Source organism: Zingiber officinale, chromosome 4B, assembly GCF_018446385.1.
Source record: "Zingiber officinale cultivar Zhangliang chromosome 4B, Zo_v1.1, whole genome shotgun sequence".
NCBI lineage: Eukaryota > Viridiplantae > Streptophyta > Magnoliopsida > Zingiberales > Zingiberaceae > Zingiber > Zingiber officinale.
In genome coordinates this window covers 97031750-97058946 of record NC_055993.1, presented here as the reverse complement: position 1 = coordinate 97058946, position 27197 = coordinate 97031750, and the positions used below count along the sequence as shown (strand labels likewise).

Sequence of the window (27197 nt, the reverse complement as noted above, 5' to 3'; positions counted from 1 at the left end):
CCTCTCTCAAGTCTTCTCCAATTATTCTCCCTATGTGGCTTTCAAATCAAGCAAAATGCGTGGAAGAGCTATATGCCATGTGTTTCGTGTTTAAAGCACCAACCTCAATTAATTATCGACTCACGATAGACACAAATTGATAGAAACTGGAAACAGAGACCCTTCTCCCAATTTACTACTGCCCATAAAATATTAAATTGTGGAGCTGGAAATGTTGCCAGCTCAACCAACCAAATTAAGCTAGTTCAAATGCAATGTTGAACTCGTGCACTACAGTTAACCGGTTATGGAAACGCCACGACGGCATGAATTAGCTTCCCAATTCATTTACACTTAAATCTTGCAATAACACTTCTGTTTTTTTTTTAAAAAATATTATACTCTCTCTTTCGTTTGGCACTGATTGAGAGGAGGGGAGGGAAAGAAAAGAAAGGAAAGGGAAGGAAAAGAGAGGGAAGAGAGACTTAAATTTTTATTTGGTAAAAATAAGAAAGGATAAGTTTTAATCTTAGCTATCTATGAAATAAACGAATTTCTTATACAATTAGAGTGTAAGGGTAAAGAAAAATTTAAAAAAAAATATATGTTCTGATTTTATTCATATTTTATTATATTAATTCTAGAAATTATTATTTTAAATATTCTTTACGTCGCGATGAAAAATACTCACACTGTTAGTCGCTCGTACTCTGTGGACGGCAATGTCGACGTCAACTTTGACACTGACGTCGACACTGACTTTGACACCCAACACTGACTTCGATATTGATGTTAACTTCGACGCCAATGCCGATATTGATTTTAACAAATGAACTATAATTAATTGAACACGTAAATCTTAATTAATAAATAAATATAAGATACACTATGTTATTGAATATTTAAATATTTAATAAAAATATTTTTTTTATAATTTTATGTATTTAATTTTTGTTATCTTTACTTTTCTTCCAAATAATAACACATATTTTATTAATAAAATTTTTCTATTTTTTTTTTTAAAAAATATGAATACTTTAGATCTCTTCTCCTTCCGTTAATAAACCTTCGCCAGTTTCATCCCAAAGCATAAGTTTTTTCGATCGTTCAGTCAAAGCGGCAGGTATGAATAGGCTACCTTTTTATTATTATTATTTTATTTTTATTTTTATTATTATTATTTTTAAAACTGCTTTGGCTGACTTGAAGTTGAAAGGGTCCACCACCGACCATCACACCCTTTAACCATAATCGTTATAAAATCTCAGCCAGATAATTAATTATTTCGCCGACAATTATTTTATTTCCTTATTTAAAAAACAGATAATAAACTAATCATAATATACAGTCTATTTTGATTATGGACCTGTACTCCTCCTATTCTCCGTTCCAAAGACATCCGGATGACGTGGCTCCAACACCAATCCATCCACGTCCACGCGTCCACCCTTTTTTCCATCCGCTGCCCCTCCGTTCGTCTCCCTATATATACCTGCTCCCCGTCTCCATCGTTCCATCTACTCATTTGCTTTGCATCTCATCCGAATTCAAACATTTGTTTGGGTGGTAAAGTTTGGTTCCTCGTTCCAATTTGGGAAACGTTTTTCTTCTTTTTCATTCTGTTGAAGATGCCTTATTGTGAGCTGAGCGGCAATGGGATCCGACTGTTCTACAGGAGATATGGCCATGGGAGCACCAAAGTGCTCTGCATCATCGGTATTTGTCTCTCTCTCCCTCTTTTTTTTTTTTTTATTATTTTTTTTTATTTGTTTGCTCGATGTGATGATTTTGTCTTCTTTTACCTTCTGGAGAAATTAGGGGTATTTGGTGCTCCTCATCGTCGGTATTTCCTTTTGTTTTTATTTTCCCCCAGTGTTGTTTTGGTGGGGATGGGGGTTTTGAGCTCGGAGTTAAATTTTTAGTGTTTTGTTGATGGGTTTGGTGTAGGATTGGCCGGAACCCATGATTCTTGGAGGCCGCAGATAAAGGGATTGATTGGGGATTTGAAGCCCAGGGAGGAGGAGGAAGAGGAAGCCGCGTCGCCTGGGGCAGAGGAGGCTGGAGGAAGGCGATCTGATGTGGCCGATCAGAAGCGGCAGGAGGAGGAGGAAGAGGGCGGGATCGAGGTGTGCTGCTTCGATAACCGCGGGGCGGGGAGGAGCTCCGTGCCAACCACAAAATCCGACTACACGTAATTTCCCCTTTCTTTTTCTGCTGAATTTATTGCTGATGTCGATCCGGTTGGGATGAGTTTTGCATTAGATCATGGGTATTGCATTGATGGAAAAGTTTCAGTTCCCAAATGCGAAAATTCCTTCCTTTTCGTAAGTTCTTGCGGGGATTCGAAGCAATCGCCATTTTTTGCGAACTTATTCTTTATGGTCGGCCGATGGATTTTGTGGGGAAAAAGTTAATAGGCACCCTTTTTGTGAATTTGAATTCAGAAGAGAAACAAAAGTTAGGAACACCCATTTCCCCCTTTTTTTTCTTGTGAATATACTGTTTATAGTCGATGTCGATTGGATGGCAGAAAGCGTTTCCTTAAGATGTAAAATTTTCAGCTCCGAAATGTCAAAAACTCTTTTTTCCTTCTTTATTTTTCGTGAATTTGGGTTGTTTGTTTAGTCTATTTCCTTCCATTGAGTGGACAATTTGGCATTGCTCAATTCTATTTTGTCAATGAAAACTCATTTAATTTTCTTCTAGTTGGTCAATCATTCCAACTTCCAATGCACTATTGGAGCAAAAGAAACTTAAATGTAGGTTCTCTTCAGATAGATTATTCATTCGTTGCATTGGGAAACCAACTCATCTGCTGTCCAACCTCTTTACAGAACAACGATCATGGCCAAAGATGCTCTGGCTCTGTTGGATCACTTAGGCTGGGAAAAAGCTCATGTGTTTGGTCACTCGATGGGTACGCATGACTTTGCCTCTATACAAATTATTTGACTAATCAGAAATGACAAGTCAATGATCAAATCTGACTCGGTCTGTTCTTCATTTTTCATTCTGTTTTCGTTTATATAACGTCGTGTGATGATTATTTTGCAGGAGCGATGATTGCATGCAAATTGGCAGCCATGGCCCCTGAGAGGATTTGCTCCTTGGCGTTGCTCAGTGTAACAGGAGGTGGCTATGAATGTTTCCCCAAGGTACATTTATGAGATTAACTTGGTGATGAAGTAAAACAATATTATTGGAGGTAGTGACTTTCTGGATCGGTTTCCTTTCCTCTTAGCAGACTCTTACAACTGGAAAATGATTCGGAAAAGAAAATTCATATGGCAAGCTAAAAATGTTAAGATCATGTGTCGGGAGGAGCAAATAAAAAATAGTAATTAGATGTAACTTACCTAATAAACTGAGAGAAAATAAATTGGGATAGTATCACTGTATCAGTATGTTTAAAGATGCTCAATCAATAGTGATAAACAGGTCTAAGAATGTTAGTCGTTTGGATGAGTTTATATGAGTACTTTTCGATTTATCCTAATGGTTGATGATAAATTTCCGTATAGCTAGGCTGATCATCCGCATGATTAATTAGTTTGAAGAGCTTGATATGTAATGTCAACTAAAAAAAGCTCAATAAATTTAATAATTGAAAAGGTTAAATTTATTAGAGTAAAAAGTGTGATATAATCTTCCATATATTTACTTTTCCTCTATTTAGTAGACGAGGAAGCTAAAGGAAACACCAACACATTCTCTCGCCCAAATCTAATTTCAACCAATTTGGATGAAAAGGCAATAGCAATTGAATTTAAAATTAATCAGAAAAGCGAATTGATTTTTTCCTTTCTTTTAATAAAATTTTCAAATTTCCCTCCAGGATAAAGGAAATTCTACTACTTGCCTTTCCTTCGGGAAAAAAATAGCAAAAATATTTCTTCAAGAATTCTTTTATCTATTCGTTGTTAGTAGTTGTTTCCACTCCTGTAAAAATTTAGTCTTACAAAAATAACTAAGTTTTCCAATATGTTTATTGTTCTAATTCATTCACTTTTTGCAGATTGATCTGCAAACACTGTCCTTGGCGTTTCGCTTCTTAAGAGCAAAGACCCCAGAAGAAAGAGCTAGTGTGGATTTAGAAACGCATTACACTAAGGTCAGCCAAACAGGGGATGTGATGGTTATTATTATACTTATTATTTATATTAGCTTTGTGAAATTATGTGAGGATTCAATGTAATTGCTTCTTGATTATGTGCAGGAATATCTAGATCAATATGTTGGATCATGCAAAAGGAGAAACATTCTTTATCAAGTGAGTAGAATTGTTGATACTTAACCTTGGACTCAAATATGTTGTGTGCCTAAACTTCTACTAAGGAAAAGTTTTATCTTTTTCGTGGAAACTTAGGAATATGTTAAAACATTATCATCGAAGGGAATGCAATCTGCAATCGGTTTTGAAGGCCAATCCAATGCATGCTGGACACACAGTTTAACATCTAACGAGCTACGCACCATTCATACCTCGGGTTTTCTTGTTTCTGTCATCCATGGAAGGTTGGCAAATAACTTTTACTTGCTTCTGGCGTTCCTAATGTCTCCATTCTCCACACACCAAAACTAAACCACTTCATAATGCGACATTTGATAGGTGTGACATTATCGCACAGTTGGAACATGCAAGGAGGCTTGCGGAGAAGTTGCATCCTGTTGCAAAAATGGTAGAACTTCGCGGCGGACATCTAGTGAACCATGAGAGGCCAGATGAGGTATAGACTCTACATTGAGATGCACAACGAGTGTTATTTTAGCTCTAGGATAAAAGCTATCTTCCAGGAAAAGAAAAAGAAATCATATGTTTTTTTGGTTATTTCCTAGAAGCTATCCTACTGTTTCATATGCCCAATGCCGATTAAGTGATAAAATCAATCGTAAATAATCAGATTAATGGTGCTCTCATGGACTTGATAAAGGCTTCAAAGTTGAAGTTGAAACCAGAGGAGTGGTCAAGCTTTGCAGTAAAACAATCAGGTAAACACCAGCATGATTTCAGTACCAATATCAGTACTCGAATCGGAATTCTCATTCAATAATTGGCTTCTGTCTCAATAGGTTGGCTTGTGGTGGGAGAACAGATGCCGCTTGCAAAGAGGAACAATCATGGAGTCAGTCCTCTTCTAATAATGTTCAACCTACTAGGAAAGCTACCACTAAGCTGCATTTATTTCTTTGGATCTTTTATCATGGCATGTGAAAACATGAAAAACTCCTTCAACATACTGAAGCCAGTCAGAGTCGCAGCTTTGGATTCCTGAGGTAAATCTGCAATTGCTTAAATTTTACATATGGCGACCACACTAATTGGCCTGTAGGTCTAATGAGTATGAAACAAGCAAACATTATGCATAGCCAATTAGAAGCTATATCCACTGATAGTAATTAGATCTATTTTGCAGGAATGTTAAGATAAGCCAATCGCCTTTACAATAGGAATGGCAACCAACAATTTGTATATTCTGATCTAGTGATATCCTTAACAATGTGTAAAAAGTTCCACCTGCTCAAAGAATAAGAAGCAGAGAACCACTGACCTTGTGTCGCTCATCACCGGAATGTGAGTTAATTGAATAACCACACTGCTTGCTCATTCAAAGGGGCATCTGTCGCTGTGTCATCTATCTTTTTCTGCGTCATGCTTCCTCTTCCTTTTTTGTTCTTGAGGAAGAGATGTGATCCGTCCATCAAGGATAAAAACAAATCAGTTTTCACTTGATTTGGATATGCTGCTTCTTGACCCTGTATCGGATATTCACAAGGAATAGCTTTGAAAAATGCTCTACAGTTTTTAATGAGAAGATGCATATTTTAGCTTTGTGTATCATTTTGTCATTGCAACTGTTGACATCAGATTTCGATTGCAAAATATGCTGGAAGGGAATCTTAATGTGCAGCAAAGGAGCATGAGTGAGGACTTGGAAACGTTAAAACAATCAAATTTTGACGAGTGACAATGTAAAAGAAAACAAAACCTCGACTGATGAAAGATCCCCAAAACAGTTGACAGTATAGCCATGACAAACATTTTTTTTTACTGTTTGGGAAATAGAGATATTGGAGTAAAAATATCATATCGCTCATCCTTCGTCAGTGGCAAGATACCCGGTAATAGAGATATGATTTCAGGCAGCGTGGAGACAATTATACCTTTTCAAGGTCTACAGCATCTACAGCACGAACTGCTTCGCGATGGACATCTCGACCCCATGATAGGCTTTTTGTCCCTCCGCGTGATATTCTGGTAGCCGACTTCCCTGTTTCGGGGAGCAGATCTCCTGGACCAACAAAAAATAGTGGATTAGGAGTGTCTCCACTAGATTATAATTTGGATCGGATCGGACAGCCGGAGGTCGTCCCTCGCTTAGCGTCTGGCAACCTGGATATTTATCCGTTCCGATCCAAATTATAATTTAATGGGGACAGTGCACTCAGAAAGGATCATAACCCATTGTAACTAGATCATGATCATGATCTAATCGTAATTACATATGATTGATCCCCTAATTTATCTAAGAGATCTGGTCTCCCTGTTTCGACGCAGAGGAGTTTGTTTGTAGGTGTTAAATGGAAACACATTTTGGAATTTAGTCTTTCGTAAAAAAAAAAAAAAATCTAGTTCAACACAAACTGAGCTTTCTTTTTCCGAAGGCTTAGTTTTTAAAAGTTTATTAAATAAAAATATTGTTTAAAATTTTCATGTAAATTTACTTCACTGACATTCCAATTGATGAGATTAGATTTGCTGTTTGGGAAAAATGCCCGGCCTCTAGTCATCACACACACAGAAAAATTGAACCAGATAACATATTAACATCTAAAATAGATTTTATATTGTGGATGTTAATTAATTATGTGACTATTTTATCCATTTTTAATGTGTAATAATTTTGCTTCATCTAAGAATTAATAATGTGATAAATATTTGAGTCTTAATCGAATTTTAGAGTTAGATATATATCATGTCATTCACTAACTGAGGTAAATAATGATAATGCTAATCAAGCGGTCACTTTATATATGAGATCTTATATTTTTAACATTTGGGTCATTGGTAGATGCTACACGAAGGATGACGGAATGATTTCTAAGAAGCTTTGGGTGTGGATAGTGTAGACGTTGTATATTCAACAGACATGTAGTAGTTATATTATGGATGTTGACACAGAGACATCTTTTCATCAGGATAGATAAGATTATCTAAAGAATAAACAATGCACTTTCTTTAGACAAACGTTGAAAACACAATAGTAAATATTCTTTGGGTGCCTCAATTGTGACTCAATGGAAGAAGATCATAAATTGACTACATATAGAATAAGAGATGTCTACTTACAGAAGGATGTTACAAGTATTTAATTGTTATTTCCGTGGTGAACATTTATTGACCAAGTTAGTAAAAGATGATTATATTTGTCCCTTAATATTTCTGTTAATTCATCTCAAGGTCAATGTGGAAGAATATTTATTAACCAAAGTAAAACATCTTGTTATCTCTGCTTTGATAAATCTTACATGAAGGGTTAGAAATAATAATTTCTATAGTGAGGATCAGTTGGATAATGAGTCAAGTACGTAAAATCATGTTTATCATTGAGGATATATTTTGATACGATGATTTGTCATGAACACTATTGATCTCTATAGTTATGATTTTTTTTATATACATTTAAGGTATCAAAAAAATAAAAATGCTCATGCTAATGTTCATGCGCTTAAAAACTATAAAGCGATATTATTTTAAAATTATAAGGGTTTGATAAAACTTTGTAAAAATGCTAGGAGTGATATGAAAACATTTCATTTATCTGGTCAAAGCTATAACTCTCCGCAGAACTTCGGTGGGCTCCTCGCCTACAGTCTGGAAGTTCACCTCGCTGTTGATTGCCAAGATAAAGGGGAGGTGGATCTTCTAGTCCCAAAATCCCTGGTCAGTATAATTGGTATAAAACTCCCTCACGTGTCAAACACGTGCCACGTTCCAACGCCCAAAGCCAAACGCCCTAGTCTCGCGATTTCCTTCTCCAGCGTCGAAGTGTCGAAGCCCTAGCCTCCTCCGCAGCCAAAGCCCTCGTCGCCTGCGGCCTCCCTCCGAAGCCATCTCCCTCCCGCTACCTCCCTCCAGCGCCGCCTCCCTTCCTCCGACCTCCAGCGCCGCCTCCCTCCCTCCCACCTCCAGCGCCGCCTCCTCCCAGCGTCGGGGACCTCCAGCGCCGCCCTCGCGATTTCTTGCGGCCTCCCGTCCTCCACCTCCTGCCGACCTCCAACGCAGCAGGGATCTCCTGGTCCGCAAATTGCGGACCAGGGGATGGTCCACTGATCTGGACCTTTGATTTGAATGGACCCCATCTTTAAATAAGTGGGGTTTATTCAAATCAAAGGTCCACATGTAGTGGACCATCCCCTGGTCCACAATTTGCGGACCAGGAGATCTGCTCTCCCTCCAACGCCGCCTCTTGGAAAGTGTCAGCTTCTCATATATTTCTCACATTATGCTTTCTTATTTTTATTTTATTTTTTGAAAAAAAATATATATGAATTCCAGTCGCAAAAATAAGTTTATCCAAAATGTAAACTAAGACATTGCTCATAATTTAATATATCTTATTGCTTATTGCAACATTTTTGTAATTAAACTAACCAAGACATTGACATTCCACATTTTATCTGATTTGAACGTTTGCAAATGATATGTGTAGCATTAATTTTCTTACTTCATGAGCTCTGTAAATCTAGAATGTCTTTCAAGTATCAATTCCAAAGATATATCATAAGACAGAATTTATGGATTGCTAGAGAATTTAGTAGCTTAAAAATACAGAAGTGATACAAATTATCAGTTATTTGTTTTCTGGTGAAATTGAACGAATTGTCCAACCAAACAGCTAAAAAAAAAAAACCAGCCACAGGAAATTTGCCAGCTGAGTACAAATTCAGAATTGGACAAATCCAGTATTCCAAATGATATATGTAGCATTAATTTTCTTACTTCATTAGCTCTGTAAAGCAAAGTGTGGCAGGTCTCGAAGCAAATTCATGAAGTGTCTTTGCAACATGAGTTTTTGTTGCAAAGAACAGTCATCTAGAAAGCTAGCAAGTTGAGTATCATAAAGAGCTCGGTGGTTTCTGAAGTGATCCACGTGAGGTGATGACAAGAAATCACATGCTCTGCTCTGACCTCATGACCAGCTCTCCTTTGTCTTTCTATGAACGACTCGACTGACTTAGCCGGAATAACTTGGTCAGCCGAGCTGTATATGTACAAGTGAGGGCACTTCGGTTGCTCTGAAGTCAGTAGCTCCAAGACATCAGTCAGCCTCCTACAAGAGGTTTTCACAAGATAGATTTCAGTTATAACTGTCTGGGGAAAAACAGTCGATGAATGAGGTTTTCAAGACGACTTTGAAGAACTTCTCCAAGACAACTAACAAGGCGCCCTCGGTGACTGCCGGTTTGGGACCGGCACATAGATTTTCAGAGTCCACCAAGTTTAGCCCCGGTCTTGCATTGCCCTTTGTTGCTTTTTGAGAAGAGCAGCAGAAAAACCTGAAGCCCAAACCTGCAACATACGAAATCACAGGAATCGGCAGGAGGTGGAGGACGGGAGGCCACAGGAAATCGCGAGGGCGGCGCTGGAGGTCCCCGACGCTGGGAGGAGGCGGCGCTGGAGGTCGGAGGAAGGGAGGCGTTATTGCCAGGTGGGAGGGAGGGAGGCGGCGCTGGAGGTCGGAGGAAGGGAGGCGGCGCTGGAGGGAGGTAGCGGGAGGGAGACGGCTTCGGAGGGAGGCCGCAGGCGACGAGGGCTTTGGCTGCGGAGGAGGCTAGGGCTTCGACGCTGGAGAAGGAAATCGCGAGACTAGGGCGTTTGGCTTTGGGCGTTGGAACGTGGCACGTGTTTGACACGTGAGGGAGTTTTATATCAATTATGCGGACCAGGGGCGGACCAGGGATTTTGGGACCAGAAGATCCGCCCCCAGATAAAGGACCGGAGGAAACAAATGTTGGACCCACGTCTAGCTACCAATCCAACAAGCGGGTCCCTGCATCTTCCCTTTGACCCTCTTCGCTTTGTTAGCCGGTTTGGTTGGCGATTTGGTGGCCATGATGTAACGGGAGAGAAGGCGAGTTTCCGGTCGCCTAATTTGACCGCAACGAAGCAACCACGCATCTTCTCCCGTTACCTTTCCAGGCACCTCTCTCGGTGCGGTTCGCCTACTCGCTAGTCGCTCCCTTCTCGCTCTCCTCCGGTCTCCGATCCAGCGATCCACTGCTAACCCTATTCGATCTGAGGTTTTTGGAGTTTTGATCGATTGAAAGGTACGCCTTCTTCCACCTTTCCTCGCCATCTTCTCCGAAAGCTCTGTTTTTTTTAGATGTCTCTGGATCTACTTCGGTATTTGTAAAGTTTAGTACTGATGCAATATTGTTGCTGGAATCATAATTAGATTTTCCATCAATTAGATGCATATTTGTTGGTTCGGACACGGCGAGTTGACTTGGAACTAAGATTGATTTCTGCGGAAAAAATCTGATTTGTTCACAGATGATCCGTTCTATTTATTTGATCCTACACATATATATGAGAACCACATGGAGTTGCATTTGTTTTGGTGCTTTATTTTATTTTACAGTTTTGATATGATAGATTATGATTGTTAATAGATCTTAATCCTTTTTTCCCTATTTTTTTCTTGCTCATCAGACGGAATTTTGATTGATCTGCGCTTGACGTATGGAAGCTGTGAATTCTGCGGTTGCTCAAACCAACCTCCTAGAACTTAGGAATCGGAGCAGTGTTTCTAAACATTTGTGAGCGTTACTTTTCCTCTCCTTGAATGTTTCCTACCTTATATTTTTCAAGCGGATTCCTCTTTTTAGTTATAAAATTATTTCATGGTTGTTATTTACCTCATTGTTCTTTGCCCACGATTCTCACTACATCCTTATAGATGTGCTAAGAGGTAAATTTTGTTTCATGTCAAGGCTCAGGGGAAGTACTTCGTTATCATGTGCCAAGTTCACTTCTAATTTCCCTAACTATGGTCTTCAGAAAATTGGTAGGCCATCAAGTTCATTTGCCTTATTTAGTCTTATATCTGATGTCATCAAGTGGAATTTTTTCTCAATCTATTCATATTCCAGTCAAGAAGCACAACCATGCCGGAAGTATAAAATGTTCCACTGAGGCATATCTTCATGATCTGAATTTCCCTAAAATTGCTTCAAGTACTGCTGAAGAAAAGGTCGGTGTGTTACTGTTGAACCTTGGTGGTCCAGAGACTCTTAATGATGTTCAACCATTCCTGTATAATTTATTTGCTGATCCAGTAAGTTATTCTGCTCAAGCGCCAACTTTTGTTATGTTATAGAGGTGAATAACAGATATTGTCATCTCATCCATGTCCTTGTGTGCTTACTTGTTCGGATTTTGCCAATGCAGTGTTTGTTGCTTCCTTTAATCTGCTGCTTATTGCTAATCAGATTCTTAAATTGTTTATTTAAGCCACCGCTTCTGGGTAGAAGCATTTGAAACTCTGTTCTATACTGTCATGATAAGTTTGGCAATACACAAGGACATCGAGCACAAAGAATAAGACTTAAAAAGAGAGTTCTGGAGAGTGAAGCAGCTATAGTGGCTTTTTTCCCCTTGATTGAGGCTATCACTGATAGTATTTTAGTTGGAGGGCATGCAGCAATAACTACATAGTTGTTGCACCATCAGAAACATTAGCTCAGATTGTTCAATTACTAAATATGGACATGATGTCAAAAAATGCATGGGATAAATCAAATGTTTATATGCTATATTCTATCCTCTTATGCATGCAAGAACTTTAGTGCACACCTTCTTCATGTTATATAAAACAAATTCTTGAGTTTGGTCTTTTCTTATTTTACTAGTTGCTTTACCTAAGATGTTTTGTTTTTCTCATGGTTTTGTTTTAGGATATAATACGACTTCCTAGGTTATTTCGGTTTCTCCAACGACCTCTGGCCAAGCTGATTTCAGTTGTCAGAGCTCCAAAAAGTAAGGAGGGTTATGCAGCTATTGGTGGCGGGTCTCCTTTAAGGAGGATAACTGATGAGCAGGTCCCTAATCTGTTCTCTTGCAGCTATTTCTTACTAAAAGGAATTTTACATGTGAATCATTTTTTCCTCGAAGAATAGATATCTGAGCTAAAATTTTGGCAGAATTTTATTTTGAATCTCAACCTGTCTCTCTCATTTGTCATTTTGGAAAATTTTCCTGTGGTTGACATAATTGAATTTAAATAAAAAACATTCAGGCAGAAGCACTAAAATTGGCTCTCAAGGACAAGAATCTGAATGCCAATGTGTACGTTGGCATGAGATACTGGAAGCCTTTTACTGAGGAAGCTCTTCATCAGGTAACTTCATTTGTATGCTCTAAGCTCTGCAACTGTCTTGTGTGTTTCTCATTATCTATTAATTGCTTTTGTGATGCCTTTGATTGTTGAATCCTGAAGCTATGTATCATGTTTACATCACTCTTAGGAGCAAAGCCTTCCTTATTTCTCCATTCAGTGGCAATTTTCATGCTTTTTCATACTGTTAGTTATGCAAATTTACACTGATAGGAGAATTACTACACATTATGCAAATGCTACAGTATATTTGGTTTGATCTCAAAGTGATTATCTGCTATTTGATTAATCATACTCATAGCAATGGTAACTACACTGTTACCTGCAAGTTCTTGCTTGAGTTGTTATTCTCCAAATTCTCCAGCTAAGTTATATTCTTATTAGTCACCTATCTGATGACAGATAAACAAGGACAGGATAACAAAGCTTGTTGTACTTCCTCTTTACCCTCAGTTCTCCATATCTACTAGTGGCTCTAGCATCCGCGTACTACAGAGCATTATCAGGTGGATACTCCTCTTGATTCTTAGTTAAATGTTATCTGTTGCCTAAGCTTGGTTCTTGTTTGCTTACTGTGACATGACATATTGTAGGGAAGATGATTATTTTTCAAGACTACCAATATCTATTATCGAATCATGGTATCAACGTGAAGGTTACATCAAGTCAATGTCTGAATTGACAGAAATTGAACTCCAGAAGTTTACTAAGCCTGAAGAGGTAATTGTTTGATTAATGTTGAATTACCTTTCTCCACTTTATTAATTAATGCCACATTTATGCACGATGAGAGCTTTTCTTTGCTTGCTAATCATGGTTTGTGAGCTTTTCTTTTCTTATCCATTCTTTGGTCCCACATTTTCAGATCAGTGAGGTTGTCAGGTTATGGTACTTAAGATGTTAAACTTTTGGTTTAGGCATTTAAAATCTGGCAGAGTCAATAGAAAAATCAGGATGAAATACACCATTGTGGTAGTTAATGTAGTTGGTTTTCCATATTTTTGCCAGTTGGTTTAGTGGCCTGATGAAATAGGCTATATTGCAGGTCATGATATTCTTCAGTGCACATGGAGTTCCACTCAGTTATGTCAAGGATGCAGGTGATCCATACAGGGATCAGATGGAGGATTGTATCACCTTGATCATGGCCGAATTAAAATCACGAGGAATCAACAATACACACACTCTAGCTTATCAGGTTTAGTAACTTATCTATCTTTTCAACATTCAAACAACAAGTTGTTTTCCAATTATTAGTGGTGCTATTATGTATGTTTATAATATATTTTAAAGGAATATTCATGTCATTTACCATATCATGGTTTGTTAGAGATTTTTCTGTTTGGTTGTTATTTGTTTATGTATTTTTTTACCCATTGCAGAGTCGAGTTGGTCCTGTTCAGTGGTTAAAACCGTATACCGATGAGGTCATTGTCGAGCTTGGTCAGAAAGGTGTAAAGAGCCTTCTTGCAATCCCTATAAGGTAACTTGTTCTGTCTAACCTCGTCATCAAATCTTTTCCAGATTAAGCTGAATTGTTGTATGATTATACAAAGTTTTAGGCCAATCAGTTGCAGTTCCTTGCGAAGAATCATATCCTGCTTTAATTCATCACCTAAATTTGTAGGAAGTATTTCTTTGATCATGTCACACATCAGGTTTTTGTAGCCCATGCTTGTATGTGCTTTATATGCTTGTATGCCACAATTGACTTAAAAAATTAGAATTTGATGGAAACTGATTTTTTTTTTTCAGTGAAGCTAAACTTGATAGGAGAATAATTGAAAAAGAAATTAAGACCTCAAGCTCAGCTATGGATAAAAGACCCACTTGTTATATAACATATGTATTAGAAGAAATTTCTCAATTTTTTTTTAGATTTATCTGAGAATTTGATCTGCCGGATCATAGTAAGTTATAATATATGCATGAAAAAAGTATAATAGGAAATATGAAATGGTGGATAATGAGGTAGAGCAGCAGCAAAACTATTAGAAAAGGAGGTTAAATCAGCCATATTAAGATAACCATCTAGGAAGGTCCTATTGATATCCAAAATTTTTGTAATAACCATAAGTGAAGTTGTAATGTTATTGTGAATCAATAAAAGTTTGGGTAAAGAAAGATCCAAGTGTTGGCTAGGTACTTGTCGTATAGTAACACTATGAAAACTGTATCCTACCCCATAGGGTGCTGCTATTTTAGTTTCTTAACTAATTATATATCTCCATCCTAATATAGCACACATATTACTTTAGATAGTCGAAAAGGCCGGCTACATGCAGTAGCAACTTTTACACGGTAATTTAAAGGGAAAAATTAGGTTATGTTGGAAAAAGGATGTTTAACTAGTTTGTATATTTGGTGATTGCCCTGGTGAATGATATTGATATCCTGCTCTTCCCTCTTTACAGCTTTGTCAGTGAGCATATTGAAACTCTTGAAGAGATTGACATGGAGTACAAACACTTAGCTCTCGAATCAGGCATTGAGAACTGGGGCAGAGTGCCAGCTCTGGGTTGCACCTCTTCCTTCATCTCTGATCTTGCAGATGCTGTTGTTGAAGCTCTTCCTTCTGCTTCAATCTTGGATGCAAAGAGTAGTTCCGCTCCAACTGAGACTGAGATAGATCCTCTGCAATATGCGATCAGCTTTCTTTTTGGCTCATTCTTTGCACTTTTTTTGTTGTTGTCTCCTAGGGTGCTTTCTGCATTTAGGAATTCCCTCTTCTAATGCACCATTTTTGGCCAAATATACACTAAGGATTCTGTTGAACCCCCCAAGTCGTCACTGAAAATGATGGCTTCAAAGCACATGGTTTGATCGTCCTCAAATATTATTAGGATGCATAAAGTCTAGCATTAGATTCATGTACCTTGAACTCGAAACACAACTCGATATGATTCTATACCTGTCAGAGCTCACAAAATTTAGTATCTACATCAAAATGATTTTCTACATCAGTCACTGTGATCATGTGATCAGATACCTTCGTTGAGCTATGATTGTGCTTCAAAATAATGTTGGATACTATTTGTTGGGATTAAAGTTGTATTTTTTTTTTTATCAAATTTAAAATATTTAGATCAAAATTATTACATCTTCTTATCAAGAAATACAATAGAATGTATTTTTTTCTCCATATTGTTATAAATATAGCGTCTTTTATCCATACTTCATATTTGTCTCATATCTGTTTGAATGGGTGGAAAATCTAAAGAGGGGCTTGAGTTTAACAAATATAATAACTACATAACTTGCAAATGCAAATCCTAAACAATTCCAATGACCACAACAAACAGCTTGAAATCCAATGCATTTTTTGGATGAATTGTACTTTTGTATGCCCTAATAAAATACGACTCATTTTGATAATTGATGAAAATTTTTCATGAAATTAGGTCGGTGAATTAGGCTATTTGCAGAGTTGGATACTAAATTAAAAATAAAATAAAAGAGAATGAGTTTTTCCTGAAATCAGAACCGACCCGACTGTGCCTACAGGATATAGGGAAAGGGCTGTGGTCTTTTTAAGTCACTATAAGGACCAAAATCTAAATGATCAAACTCTTACAAACCGTGCGATCCAATTAGACGACCAAAAACGAACGTTCTAGATGTATGCATCGGTCCGAGTTGGAAATAAACCCGCCATGAACCGCCACCACGAGGCATAGCTGAGGTGAGGTGGTAAGTGGGGTTTAGGAATTCAAATTCGTCTCAAATTTGAGAAAATGAGACGAACCCTAATTCTTCTTAAATTTTATTCCAAAATAAAAAAAATAAAAAAATTTCTACATTTTTATTTTCTTTATCCTATTTATATATCAAATACATTATTATATAATATGATCTATAAATCTCTTATTGTCCCCATATCCAAATTTAAAATATATTAGTCAAACTTCAACACACATCATATTTATACACATCCAAACAAATAAAATTATACATCCAAAAAATAACAAAAACTACACATCCCATCTCAACATTCAAATATGTCAACTCAACACACATCATATTTACACATCAGAACAAGAACTAGTTTGGTTCGACAACTCAAAATCCAAATAACAAATACTTCAAAGCATCTAAAGCATAAAATAAAATACTAATCGTCATGTTTCGGGAGCTTCGTGCACCTTCTTCCGTTCTTCGTTCTTCTTTTCCTACGTCAAACTACAAATGAATAATAACTAACATTTATAACCAAAAAAATATCTAAAAACATATCAATGTTATCATATTAAAATAAGACATCTAAAACTTATGCAACTAAATTTTTAATGGCATGCCCCCTTGCCTTTATTTTTTGCTTTTCTCATTCTTTAAATTTCCTTATGGTTCCTATAGGCTACAAGGAAATCTTGGTCATTCTCTTAAAGATCAGAGAGGGGTAAATAAATCAACCAAAGTGAGAAATAAGTTTGCTTCAATTATCCCAATTCCTTTTTTTTCATCTTTTCAATGTGAGCATCAACTTTGCACAAAACCCACTAACCATTAGACGATCAAAGTGAACTTCAACATAAATAATGGAGTTTCATACTTAGAAGAAGCAAGAAATCCAAGAAAGGTCAACCAAATAAATATAGAGGAAGTAAAATAGTTGGACTGTAAAATTTTAATATAAAATGATTTTTACACCGTTAATACAGTAATATCATCAGTTCATACCAACAAAAATAAGAAAATCCACTATTGTAATCCTAAGATTTTTTTTTTCTTATATACCTATATATTCTTTTGTTAAACGTCTTGTCTAAATCAACTGTGTCCTCATCCTATCACCATGCTATGTTATGCTTTTAAAATTATTCATCCAATTGATCATTCGATAGTGCAAATATTCTCTTACCTAAGGATTTCAATAATAAATGCATATGATTCTACTATCTAATTTTTGTGGCACACTATATGAATTATCAATATCTGGATATAATGTGTCCTAATACATGGTTATTATAATATATCAAAGAATTAGATAGCACAAAAATATCATTTATCCTTATTTGCATGAAACATACATGAAAAAAAACTTTAAATTAAGCGTAATAAAAATGTATAGATCATGTAATCAAAAATACATGTATCAAATGTTTATGACATAATAAAAGTATTGAAATATATATAACTAAATTTGCATAGATTAGTAGTAAACAAATAAAAAATATAAAACATGGTATAACATGCAAAGTATCAAGGTAAAATAAAAATATAAAAGAAACTATAACAATACCTGCTAAAAAAATTCTAATATAAAACTTATCATAAATTAACTAAGATTCACCACCATCGCCATCATCATGATCACCATGATCATCGTCACCAGAAGGATTCTGACTTGGAGCAAAAATTAACTGATAATGTCACAAAATCAATTCCTTATTTAGGCGCATTTGTCTCATTTCTTCATCCCTTTCATTTAAAATCTTCTTCAACTGTGAAACCTCTTCAGTCAAATGATTCATCTGCTGGGTCTGTGAGGAGGAAGAAGATATACGACCAACTCTATGGGTTCTGCTCAAAGAACTCATTCTAAATATCTTTCGTCCTTTTTTTGACTCTCTACTCGCCTGTAGCCATAAATTTAAATCAGTACCAACAGATGGCTCAGACCCTTCCATATCTGTGCTAGCAGAACTAGAACATCTCCGTGCTGCCTCTAGTTCATCATATTTCTCCTGTATTGTAATAAAAAATAAAATATAATTATAATAACATTAATTTAGGAATGCAAAACTATAAAGTTATAGTGGGTACATTAATAATAGAAGCTAAGTTATAAATTTAGATCTAAAATTTATTCAAACCTTGATTGCTCTAGCTCTGTCCCCGCTCTAAGTCTTATCTTTTTTCTGAAAGGTGCGGGTAAAAGTTTCTATAAATGTAGGCTCCTTTCCTAGTTCTTTGGACTAAAAAGAGATGATTAAAGATAATTAAATAGTGTCAAATAGATTAAGAAAATAATAGGAGTGTTAAAAAATACCAATCTACGTCTATACTCATCAATATTGATAGATCCTTTCGCATATGTAGCAGACATGTGTCCAGAATTAAAAGATTGATTTGTTTTATTCTAATGACTTTTTGTTTTAAACTTTCAGTTTCCCAATAATTGGTAATCCTTATCTAGTTTTCCTCGGTGATGAATGGTGGTTTTTTCCCCTTTGACTTCGCATGATTGAGTACTTGGCGAATGTGATCGTCACATTTTTTTCATGAAAATTCTTCTTATTTCCATCTCATCGCTCATGTCCCAAGTGAATGATCGCTGTAATAGAAAAAATAATAATTATTTATATATTTACTTTCATTTAAGATATAAAATAAATGAGATATACCCTAAATCCACTCCACCATAACTCTCTAGTCGGTGCTAGAATGCTAGTATAACTCATCGAGTCCCCTCTGGTTATTCACGATTAATCTCATGAATAACATGGACAGAATTATCAAACCTATTATAATTTACAAAAAAAACATGTTAAATAATTATGGAAGTTGAAAAAATAAAATATTTTAAATTTACTTACGAATCTCCACAAGGGGCTATAGACTCTCGAGTGTCTTGTCTCTTAACAATCGAATGTCGGGAAGGAATGGAAGAGGCTACTAGAGACTCGATCGTCGAAAGTACAGCCGAAGGGGAAGGGGAAGACGATGGTGCACAGGAAGGTATTGTTGAAGGTGTATGTGACGGTCCTGCAGTGTCTGCCTGATTAGGTGGAGGCATAGATACAGTATCTGTAGGTGTTGTATGCTGAGCTCTCCGTATGCAACCACCTCGTCGAAAGAGATTATGAAAATTCAAACATAGGAAAATTTTAATACAAATTTGTTTCATAATAAATAATATGAAACAAAAAAACTTACCATATTTCCTAAGAAAAAAGTGAATCCACGAACCCTTAAGAAGACGATAAGATATAACTTCTAATTATCTAAAAAAAAATACAGAGTATTAACAGATAAGATATATAAATTTAAAAATGAAACAGTTTTGTATATAATTGAGACAAATAAACTAATTGAGTTATGAGTTTTGGGAATTGCAAATTGAAAATATCATAAATTTATTATATTAAGATAACAAAACTTACTCATTATAAAAACTCAAAGTCTTCATTGTCCTCCTCCTCCTCTTCCTCCTCCTCCTCATCATCAATTTCAGTTGTATCTACGTTTATCGCTATTTCGGTGAGATCTTGTAACGTTGGAATAATATATTCTTCTATATGAAATGTATTAGTAACTTTCTCTTGTTGATAAGCAATGTCCTCCCAATGTTCCTCAATTTTTTTTTCTGTGCCTTCGTTTTACAAACAGCCCACCAATCAATTTTGTCACGTTTCAAATTAGGATATGAAGCATAAAATACTTGAATTGCTTGCTGTGTCAACACAAATGGTTCATATTTTTTATTCAATTTCTTATGATTTATTTCAACCAAATTATATCGTGGATGCACCTTCATCCCTCTGATAGGGTAAAACCAGCGACACTTGAATAGAATAACTCGTATTTCTGGGCCAGGATATGCTACCTCTATAATTTTATCCAGTAAGTCATAAAAACCATTTTTTGCATCTCTATCATTGGATTACTTAACACAAACTCCATTATTCATCGTAGTCTTTCCCATTTTGTATTCTTAAATATGAAAATTTACTCTATGTTTGCGACAAAAATATTTTTTTGTCGCAAACCTCGTAAAATTTCCAATGAACTTCATATTTCGATCCAAATTTGCAATAAAATTTGCGACGAAAGAATGTTTGTTGCTATTTTCCCACAATTATTTTTTCGTTGCTGTTTTCGTTGCTAATTAGTGACGATTTAGTTATTCGTTGCTAAATTCGTGGTAAATTTACGACGAAAATTATTTGTTGCAAATTTTCATCCCTAAAAATCTATTTTTTTTAATGATGGCAATTTGCTGCATTATATTATTAGTTCAGGAGCGGGTTCTAGGAGGTTGGCTTTGTTCGTTCTTCACCACGATGCGGAATTAGGATTCTACTGGTATTTTAAATCGATCGAATTTAAAAACGCATGTCCTCTCAATAATGAAGAGTGATTTTTTTTACCGGATAGGAATGGAAGAGTTACTTTATTTATTAAATGCTATTCCTAGTTGATTTGTATTTTGTCAGTGTCTGCAGCACTTTGTGAATTAGTTAATTAATGATATTCCTGCTCAATCAATATGCTAATTTATTCTCATCCGCTGCAAACTCTTATAAATTAATGAGTTTTACCAATGCCACCTTGAACTGCTCATCTCAAGCCAATACTACGTACGTAAGTAGTAGCAGTAGTTTTTTTTTTTTTTCATTTTTATTCTTCTACTTTAATTTAGTTTCCTGCTCGAAGGAAATTAAGGTGGAAGAAAAGATGAGGTGTTAGTTTTCTGTGTCTCTTTAGGCAGAAGTGTAACATTAGGGGTATTTTTTCTAGCTTCTTCGCATTGCTTTTGCTCGATTTGTACTGAAGCAATACTGTTGGTGACGGATTTTAGCCAGAAGTTCATAGCGATCTAAAATGCTCATTTAAGTTTTCGAATTATCAAAGTTCTTTTGAGAGTTTTCAAGCTCTTGTCACCTCGCCCCTTAAATAATTTTATAAATATTTTTTTTCCATCTTTTTTTAATAAAAAACAATAAGGGACTTGCTGCATCTTATTTCCTTTCTTGAAAGAGTTTATGTAATAAATGTAATAGAAATTTATAACACTTGTTGATTGGATAATATGCAGGTCTGTAGTTGGAACAGTGACATGATGGATAGAACACGAGTGCTGTTTATTTTTCTGACTTCAACTATTCTGTGGCTTCTGTTCCATGTTTCCGTAACCTGTACTGTGATGGTGAAAGGCCAATCTGATCAAGAACTAGAAGCTTATTTAAAACGCCTGAACAAACCTGCAGTTAAAACCATGACGGTAATTTAACTTGTAATTTGACATCTAATTTTGCATAAACAAATATCTAAACATGGAAAAAACTTCTATTTTCTTTTTTTTTTCCTTGTACATTACAGGATAAAGATGGAGAGGTAATTGATTGTGTTGATATCTACAAGCAGCCTGCTCTTGACCACCCCTTGCTCAAGGACCACATAGTTCAGGTTTAATTAACTGGCATTTGTTTCTTAACTTTGTGGGCTAATTCGTAAGTATTTTTCTTGAAATTTAGATGTTAGAAAATTAAACAAAAGATTCTTTTTTAATTCTGTATGTTCTTAGAGATCTTTATGGAAGTGTCTACTTGTCATAAAGATATCTATGAAGAATTGGTGTGCGCGTCCATAATTTGGCAAATTAAACCAAAACAAGTTAATTCAATTCCAAGCAAAAGTTACAGATTTTGATTTCGTCTTGATTTAAACCTGTATAAACTGCTAAAATCGATCCACCATTAACATTTTTTAATATGTATTGGTAGATAACCAATAGTTTTTAATTTTTTAAATAGAAAGTTTACCTTGAATTAGTTTTTGGTTGATCTTTTGTTAACATATATTTGTTGTTTAATTTATGATTTCAAAATAAACCAAACTGAAATAGAAATAGTTCCTTTAGCTTCACTAAATAAGTTGCTGAAGTCTGAAGGATGCCTTTAATTCTAGAATATGTTTTTTATTATATATTTATACTCTCATTATTAAAAACTAACAACAATTTCCTTGTGTGTATATTTATAGATGAAACCAAGCTTTATACCAGAGGTGGAAGAAGACCATGACAATCAAACAATAGATGAACCCGCAACTCAAAATATTGAGAGTTGTCCACCAGGAACAGTCCCAATTAGAAGAACTCAGATGAGCGATCTACGTAGAGTTGCATCCTTAGAAAACTTTGGAAGACGTAATACTAATGGTGGAACCATTGATGTAAGTCAATTACTTAGAATGCCAATCCTATCTATGAAAGCTCAGTAATATTTCTAATGAAGGCCCCTTTTAGATATCTAATTAGTGAGGATTTGATCTGATCATTGATGATTGCTCCCTAAATTGTCATTTGATGCCCGCTCTTTATGAATTAGTCATCAATGATTAAGATCAAATTCTAGCATAATCAGACAGCTGAAAGGGTGAAAATCTTAGGGCCTCTAAAGAATGCAAATCCCACTGGGAATTTTCAATGGAGGACTTCCTTCTGGTTGTTCAATTTCATCAGGATTGATCATGGCACTCTTTATTATCAGTGGTTACAATCAAATTTCAACTGAATTGTACCACTGAAAGAGGATCCTCCATGGAAAAATACAAGTTTTAAGATGCATATAATACAAAATAATGAATTTTTCAATAATTAATCTCAGCAAGCAGGAGCCGTGAAGACAGGAGAAGGACCTTACCTTGGAGCAAGAGCTTTAATCAATGTTTGGAATGTCCCTGTGGAGGCTAATGAGTGGAGTCACAGTGCTATTGAGATCTCAGACTCCGTGAAGTACTACATTGAAGCTGGCTGGATAGTAAGACATAATTTCCATTAATTATTAGTTTTTTTTGTTAGACATTGACTGTTAGTTTCGATGTTCTTTTGATCCATTTAATCACAACTTGATGATGGGTTCCTGTATTGTCTTGCCTATCTCAAATCTCAATTAGAGAATATGATTGGAGTATACTGAGATGAGGGAAGCTTGGCTGAAGTGAGATTTGGATGTGATCCAACTGACCATTGTGAGTAGGGGTTCGACCGATGAGGACACATCTTGGCCAGAGTCATTGGCATGAGCTGGCTTTGAATAGCTCCAATTTGGATGCAACTCTAATTTACTGTGATCGAGAAAAGTCTTAGGATTGATTTCTTGAGGTGGAGATGAGGGGAAATTGGGGATATGAATAAATCATAGTGGTGAAGGGTGATAAGTAGTTGCTTAGGATTGCCCAAATAAGACGAATATCTTGGAGTCGGCCTCTGAGTGTGTAAGTTGTGCTCGGAATTTATCCGATAGACAAATTGTTTGGCAGGTGATCTGTAGTTTACTTATTGATTTATAAAGATTTGATGAATGACATGACAAATTACTTTGGCAGGTGAATCAAGAATTATACGGGGATAAAAAAACTCGGCTGTACACTTATTGGACAGTGAGTTTTCTGTTAATCATTTTCATGATCACAAATATATATTGCTTTAGCTTCTAAAACAGTGTTCAACTGGTTGCCAAAACTCGAATCAATTCAACCATATCGATAGAAACCAAAACGGCATTTAGTCTAATGGATTCATGTCTGTTGTTCATGTTACAGGCAGATGGGTATGGGAGGACAGGTTGCTATAACTTACTCTGCCCAGGCTTCGTCCAAGTCAGTAAAAAGTTTGCGCCGGGGATTATTGTGCAACCTCTCTCATCCTACAACGGCTCACAATTCGTCATCGCAATAACAGTTTACAAGGTATACGGGCATATATATATATATAAACAAATTGAAATTTCTTGTTATTTTCTATATATATATATATTAACAAAGTGATCGACAGGACAACGTGAATCTGAATTGGTGGTTACATTTGAAAGGGGAGCCGGTAGGTTATTGGCCGGGAGTGTTGTTCGGCGGTGTGGACATGATGTTCCAGGAGGCTAATCAGGTGAAGTGGATTGGTTCAGTGCTTAACAAGTGGAACAAGGGGCATCACACGACGACGCATATGGGCAGTGGCTACTTGGCCGAGGAGGGATGGGGGAAGGCAGCTTACTTCCGAGCTGTGTTCATCATGAACATGCTCAACAACTTCGTTCCACCGAACGGTGCGCAGCTCATCGCCACCGCCAAAGGTTGCTACAACGTCAAGCTGGGGTCTGGCTCCATATTGTTCTATTACGGAGGCCCTGGAGGTCTCTATTGTGCCTAATTACTTATTTAGTAATATCGCTAGTGGTTACTTGCTAGCTGCCTCTAAGACTAGACGTGCATTGATGCCTATTGAATCATGGTTTTCTGTTATCGCTCAATGAAACGTAACCTATGAGTCATTTTAAAATAATGAATAGAACAAAACAAGCAAGAAATGTACTGCTGAGTGCTGAATACAACCTATGTGATGTGGGTATACCTAGAGCGCTTAGAGGAAATTAGAAAAAAGAGGGGTAATTTGATCTTTTCATACATGGAGGGCTTTGTTTTTTTGGGGGGTTCTGTCGCCAGGAGGGTCACGAGGGAGGCACGCTGCCACCTCCAATCGGCACCGCCTCACCGGAGGCTCTCGCCGACACCTCGCCGGCAAGCCACCACACCCCACTCCCTCACCTCTCGTCGGCGAGCGCCTTTGGTCGCCCATTCTCCTCACCCACGCGACTCTCGTCGCGAACGCCGCCGCCACTTCCTCTCTCGACGTCGCAACCTCCTCCCCTTTCTCTTCTCCACGCTGCCGCCAGCACTACTTCTCCCTCCTGCTGACGCCACCGACCATGAGGAACCACGACCGCCTCTGCCGCTTTCTCCCTCGTCTCCAGCAAGCTGTCGTCGTCTCCCTCGTCTCCAGCAAGCTGTCATCGTCTCCCTCTCCCTTAGCGCACCAGCGCTCATAACCGCTTCCAGCGACCGCCACCTTCCGGGCCGCCGACAGCCAAGCACTGCCTCAATCTCTCTCTTTTCCGGTGTCCATAGCCACCCATTGGTGATCTCCTCCAGGAGCCACAACCTCGCCTCTCTTGTCGCTTCTGATGGAGTCAAAGAAAGAGAGCAATAAACTAACGATATTGATCATGATCAACCCACTTTAGATGTTAATGATGATCTATTATGCATCAATGGAGGCTCAATTACAAGGGCTAAGGCTGGAAAGATGAACAAAACATTTAATGTACTAATTAAAATGTAAAGATCAAAGCTACCATTGAAAAATGTTTGACCAAGAACAAGTCATTTGGCATAGTCAACCTAATTCAAGTCTTAGATGAGCTTAATTAGCACTTAAGTCTCATGTCTATGTAGTAGGGATTTATATGCTCAATTTAGACTCAATTTCTACTTTTATTTGGGTTGTAATAAAGTCATAAGCTTAAAATGGCTAAGTAGTTTACATAGACCTTTACTAAATAAGCTTTCTTTTAGCCTTTTAGGGTTTTTGGTCACCTTATAGCTATAAATAAAGGGGGTGACGGTCACACATGTATCTTTGACATATTTTCAATCTAAAGCATGGCGAGCCTCTCACTTGTTGGTTCTTCATTGAATTAGAACTTATCAAGGCATTTCCTTGTGGTGTTCAAAGATTTATCAACCTCCATCCCAAGATTGTGGCGCATTCCATCTTCTATACCAAGGTTCATGCTTTCCTAAGCATTGGGTTGAGATTCTTTTCATCAATCTTATCGATTTAGTTCTTTCTTTCTTTCTTCTTCCATTCATTATGGGTTCTTAAGATACCTTTCTCATTGGATTCACATCATTTGGTATCAGAACTTTGATTTTTCTAAATCGATTTCGTTATCCTTTTTCTTTTGTGCTTGAATCTTTGTTTATTTTGTTCAACATTATCTACTTATCATTATCTTCTCAATTTTAGTGAGTTTTAGTCATCATGTTGCTATAAAAAAAAAAAGGCCAAAATTCAAAAAACAAGGCCCGAAAATAATAATAAAATAAAGAGGAGAGAAAAAAAAAAAGAGAAGGTGGGTATAGAGAATTGTTATTTCTATACTTGCATTTTCCAATTATACATTTCCTTTAAAGTCTTGCTTAGGATACTTGTGATACGGATATAGGGCACGAAGGAATTAAGGGGAAATTGGAGGTCATTTTGGTAAAATGGCTAACTAGGGCTTTAAGGGGAAACACTATAGCATGCAGGAGGGAGCGGCGCGATTGGGGTTTTCTTCCTTCTTCTTCGTGCGTTTGGCCCGGGACGCCGGGGGATGCCTTCTTCTTCCCTCGCACACTTCTCACCGGCACCAACGTCGGCCGCTTCCAACTATTCTCCTCCCTCTTCCTCGTCGCCACCATCTCCTCCCCCTTTCCTCCTCTCGACGCGGCCACTGGACGGTTCGCCGCCAGCTTCTCTTCTCCTCCTCACGATGCTGCCACCGGATAAATTCATTGCCGCCCCTTTCCTCTCTCCTTCTCCTCTGCCTCTCGACGCACAGTGAAGGTAGGAAGCCTTCTTCTCCCTCTCTCGCTGCCACCTTCGGGCAACGCCTCGCCGGCAACGACCACTGCTCCCTTCTTCCTCCTTCTCCTCCCAACGACAGCCACAGCCCATCCCTTCTTCCTCCTTCTCCTCCCGGCGACAGCCACATCCCATCCTTTCTTCCTCCTCCTCCTCGCAACACTGTCGCCGGAGAGACCGGCCCTTACTCTCTTCCGCCTCACAACACTGCCGCCGGAGAAGCCGCCTACCTTTCCTCCTTCCTTCTTTCTCCTCGCGAAGCCAGCCGAGGACGCCACTGCTCAAGCACGGATGCCGTGTGCCTTCGATGTGGGTCGGACCTTCAAGCCCTCGTCGCCTGTGGACTCCGGTCTGATCGTGCTCTGTCTTTGTTGCTTTCCGGCCTGCGAGCCGAGGTTATGTTTTGATCCTTGTATCATTGTCATACGTGGGTGTGTCCGTTGTATCCCGGCCTGCGTGTTAATCTCGTGTCCCGGCTTACGTGCTGATCTCGTGTCCCGGCCTACGTGCTGATCTCGTGTCCCGGCCTACGTGCTGATCTCGTGTCTCGGCCTGCGTGTCAATCTCGTGTCCTGGCCTATGTGCCGACATTTTAGCCCGGCTTGCGTGTCGATGTATTAGCCCCCGTCCTACGTGCCGAGGTCGCATATGGTTTCGTGCCAGCACTTTTAGCTCCATGACGCACTCGGCTC

The 27197-nt window shown here is 37.5% G+C and overlaps 3 protein-coding genes across 4 annotated transcripts; 2 read left to right on the top strand and 1 right to left on the bottom strand.

The window, feature by feature from the left end:
- The first annotated feature begins 1500 nt into the window (after positions 1-1500).
- LOC121975634 (putative aminoacrylate hydrolase RutD) lies at positions 1501-5815 on the top strand. Its single transcript, XM_042527396.1, has 11 exons — positions 1501-1695; positions 1927-2170; positions 2814-2896; positions 3034-3134; positions 3995-4090; positions 4196-4249; positions 4346-4494; positions 4589-4706; positions 4881-4968; positions 5050-5253; positions 5394-5815. Exons 1-10 carry the CDS (start codon positions 1608-1610, stop codon positions 5250-5252), a joined length of 1224 nt encoding a protein of 407 aa, XP_042383330.1. The 5' UTR covers positions 1501-1607; the 3' UTR covers position 5253; positions 5394-5815.
- Positions 5816-8762: 2947 nt separating this feature from the next.
- Positions 8763-10159, bottom strand: LOC121978422. The gene is made up of 3 exons (XM_042530770.1): positions 10013-10159; positions 9421-9812; positions 8763-9311 (listed from the first exon to the last, which is right to left on the bottom strand). Exons 1-3 carry the CDS (start codon positions 10157-10159, stop codon positions 9074-9076), a joined length of 777 nt encoding a protein of 258 aa, XP_042386704.1. The 3' UTR covers positions 8763-9073.
- Positions 10038-15340, top strand: LOC121975633 (ferrochelatase-1, chloroplastic-like). 2 transcript variants are annotated; one of them, XM_042527395.1, is made up of 11 exons: positions 10038-10308; positions 10694-10800; positions 10981-11048; positions 11134-11318; positions 11938-12081; positions 12279-12380; positions 12780-12883; positions 12971-13097; positions 13423-13575; positions 13760-13860; positions 14792-15340. In XM_042527395.1, the coding sequence occupies exons 2-11, from the start codon at positions 10724-10726 to the stop codon at positions 15108-15110; spliced, it is 1380 nt and encodes a 459-aa protein (XP_042383329.1). In that variant the 5' UTR covers positions 10038-10308; positions 10694-10723; the 3' UTR covers positions 15111-15340. The 2 variants fall into 2 exon arrangements, with proteins under 2 accessions (XP_042383329.1, XP_042383328.1); XM_042527394.1 differs by having other exon boundaries at positions 10041-10308; positions 10975-11048.
- The last annotated feature ends 11857 nt before the right edge of the window (positions 15341-27197 follow it).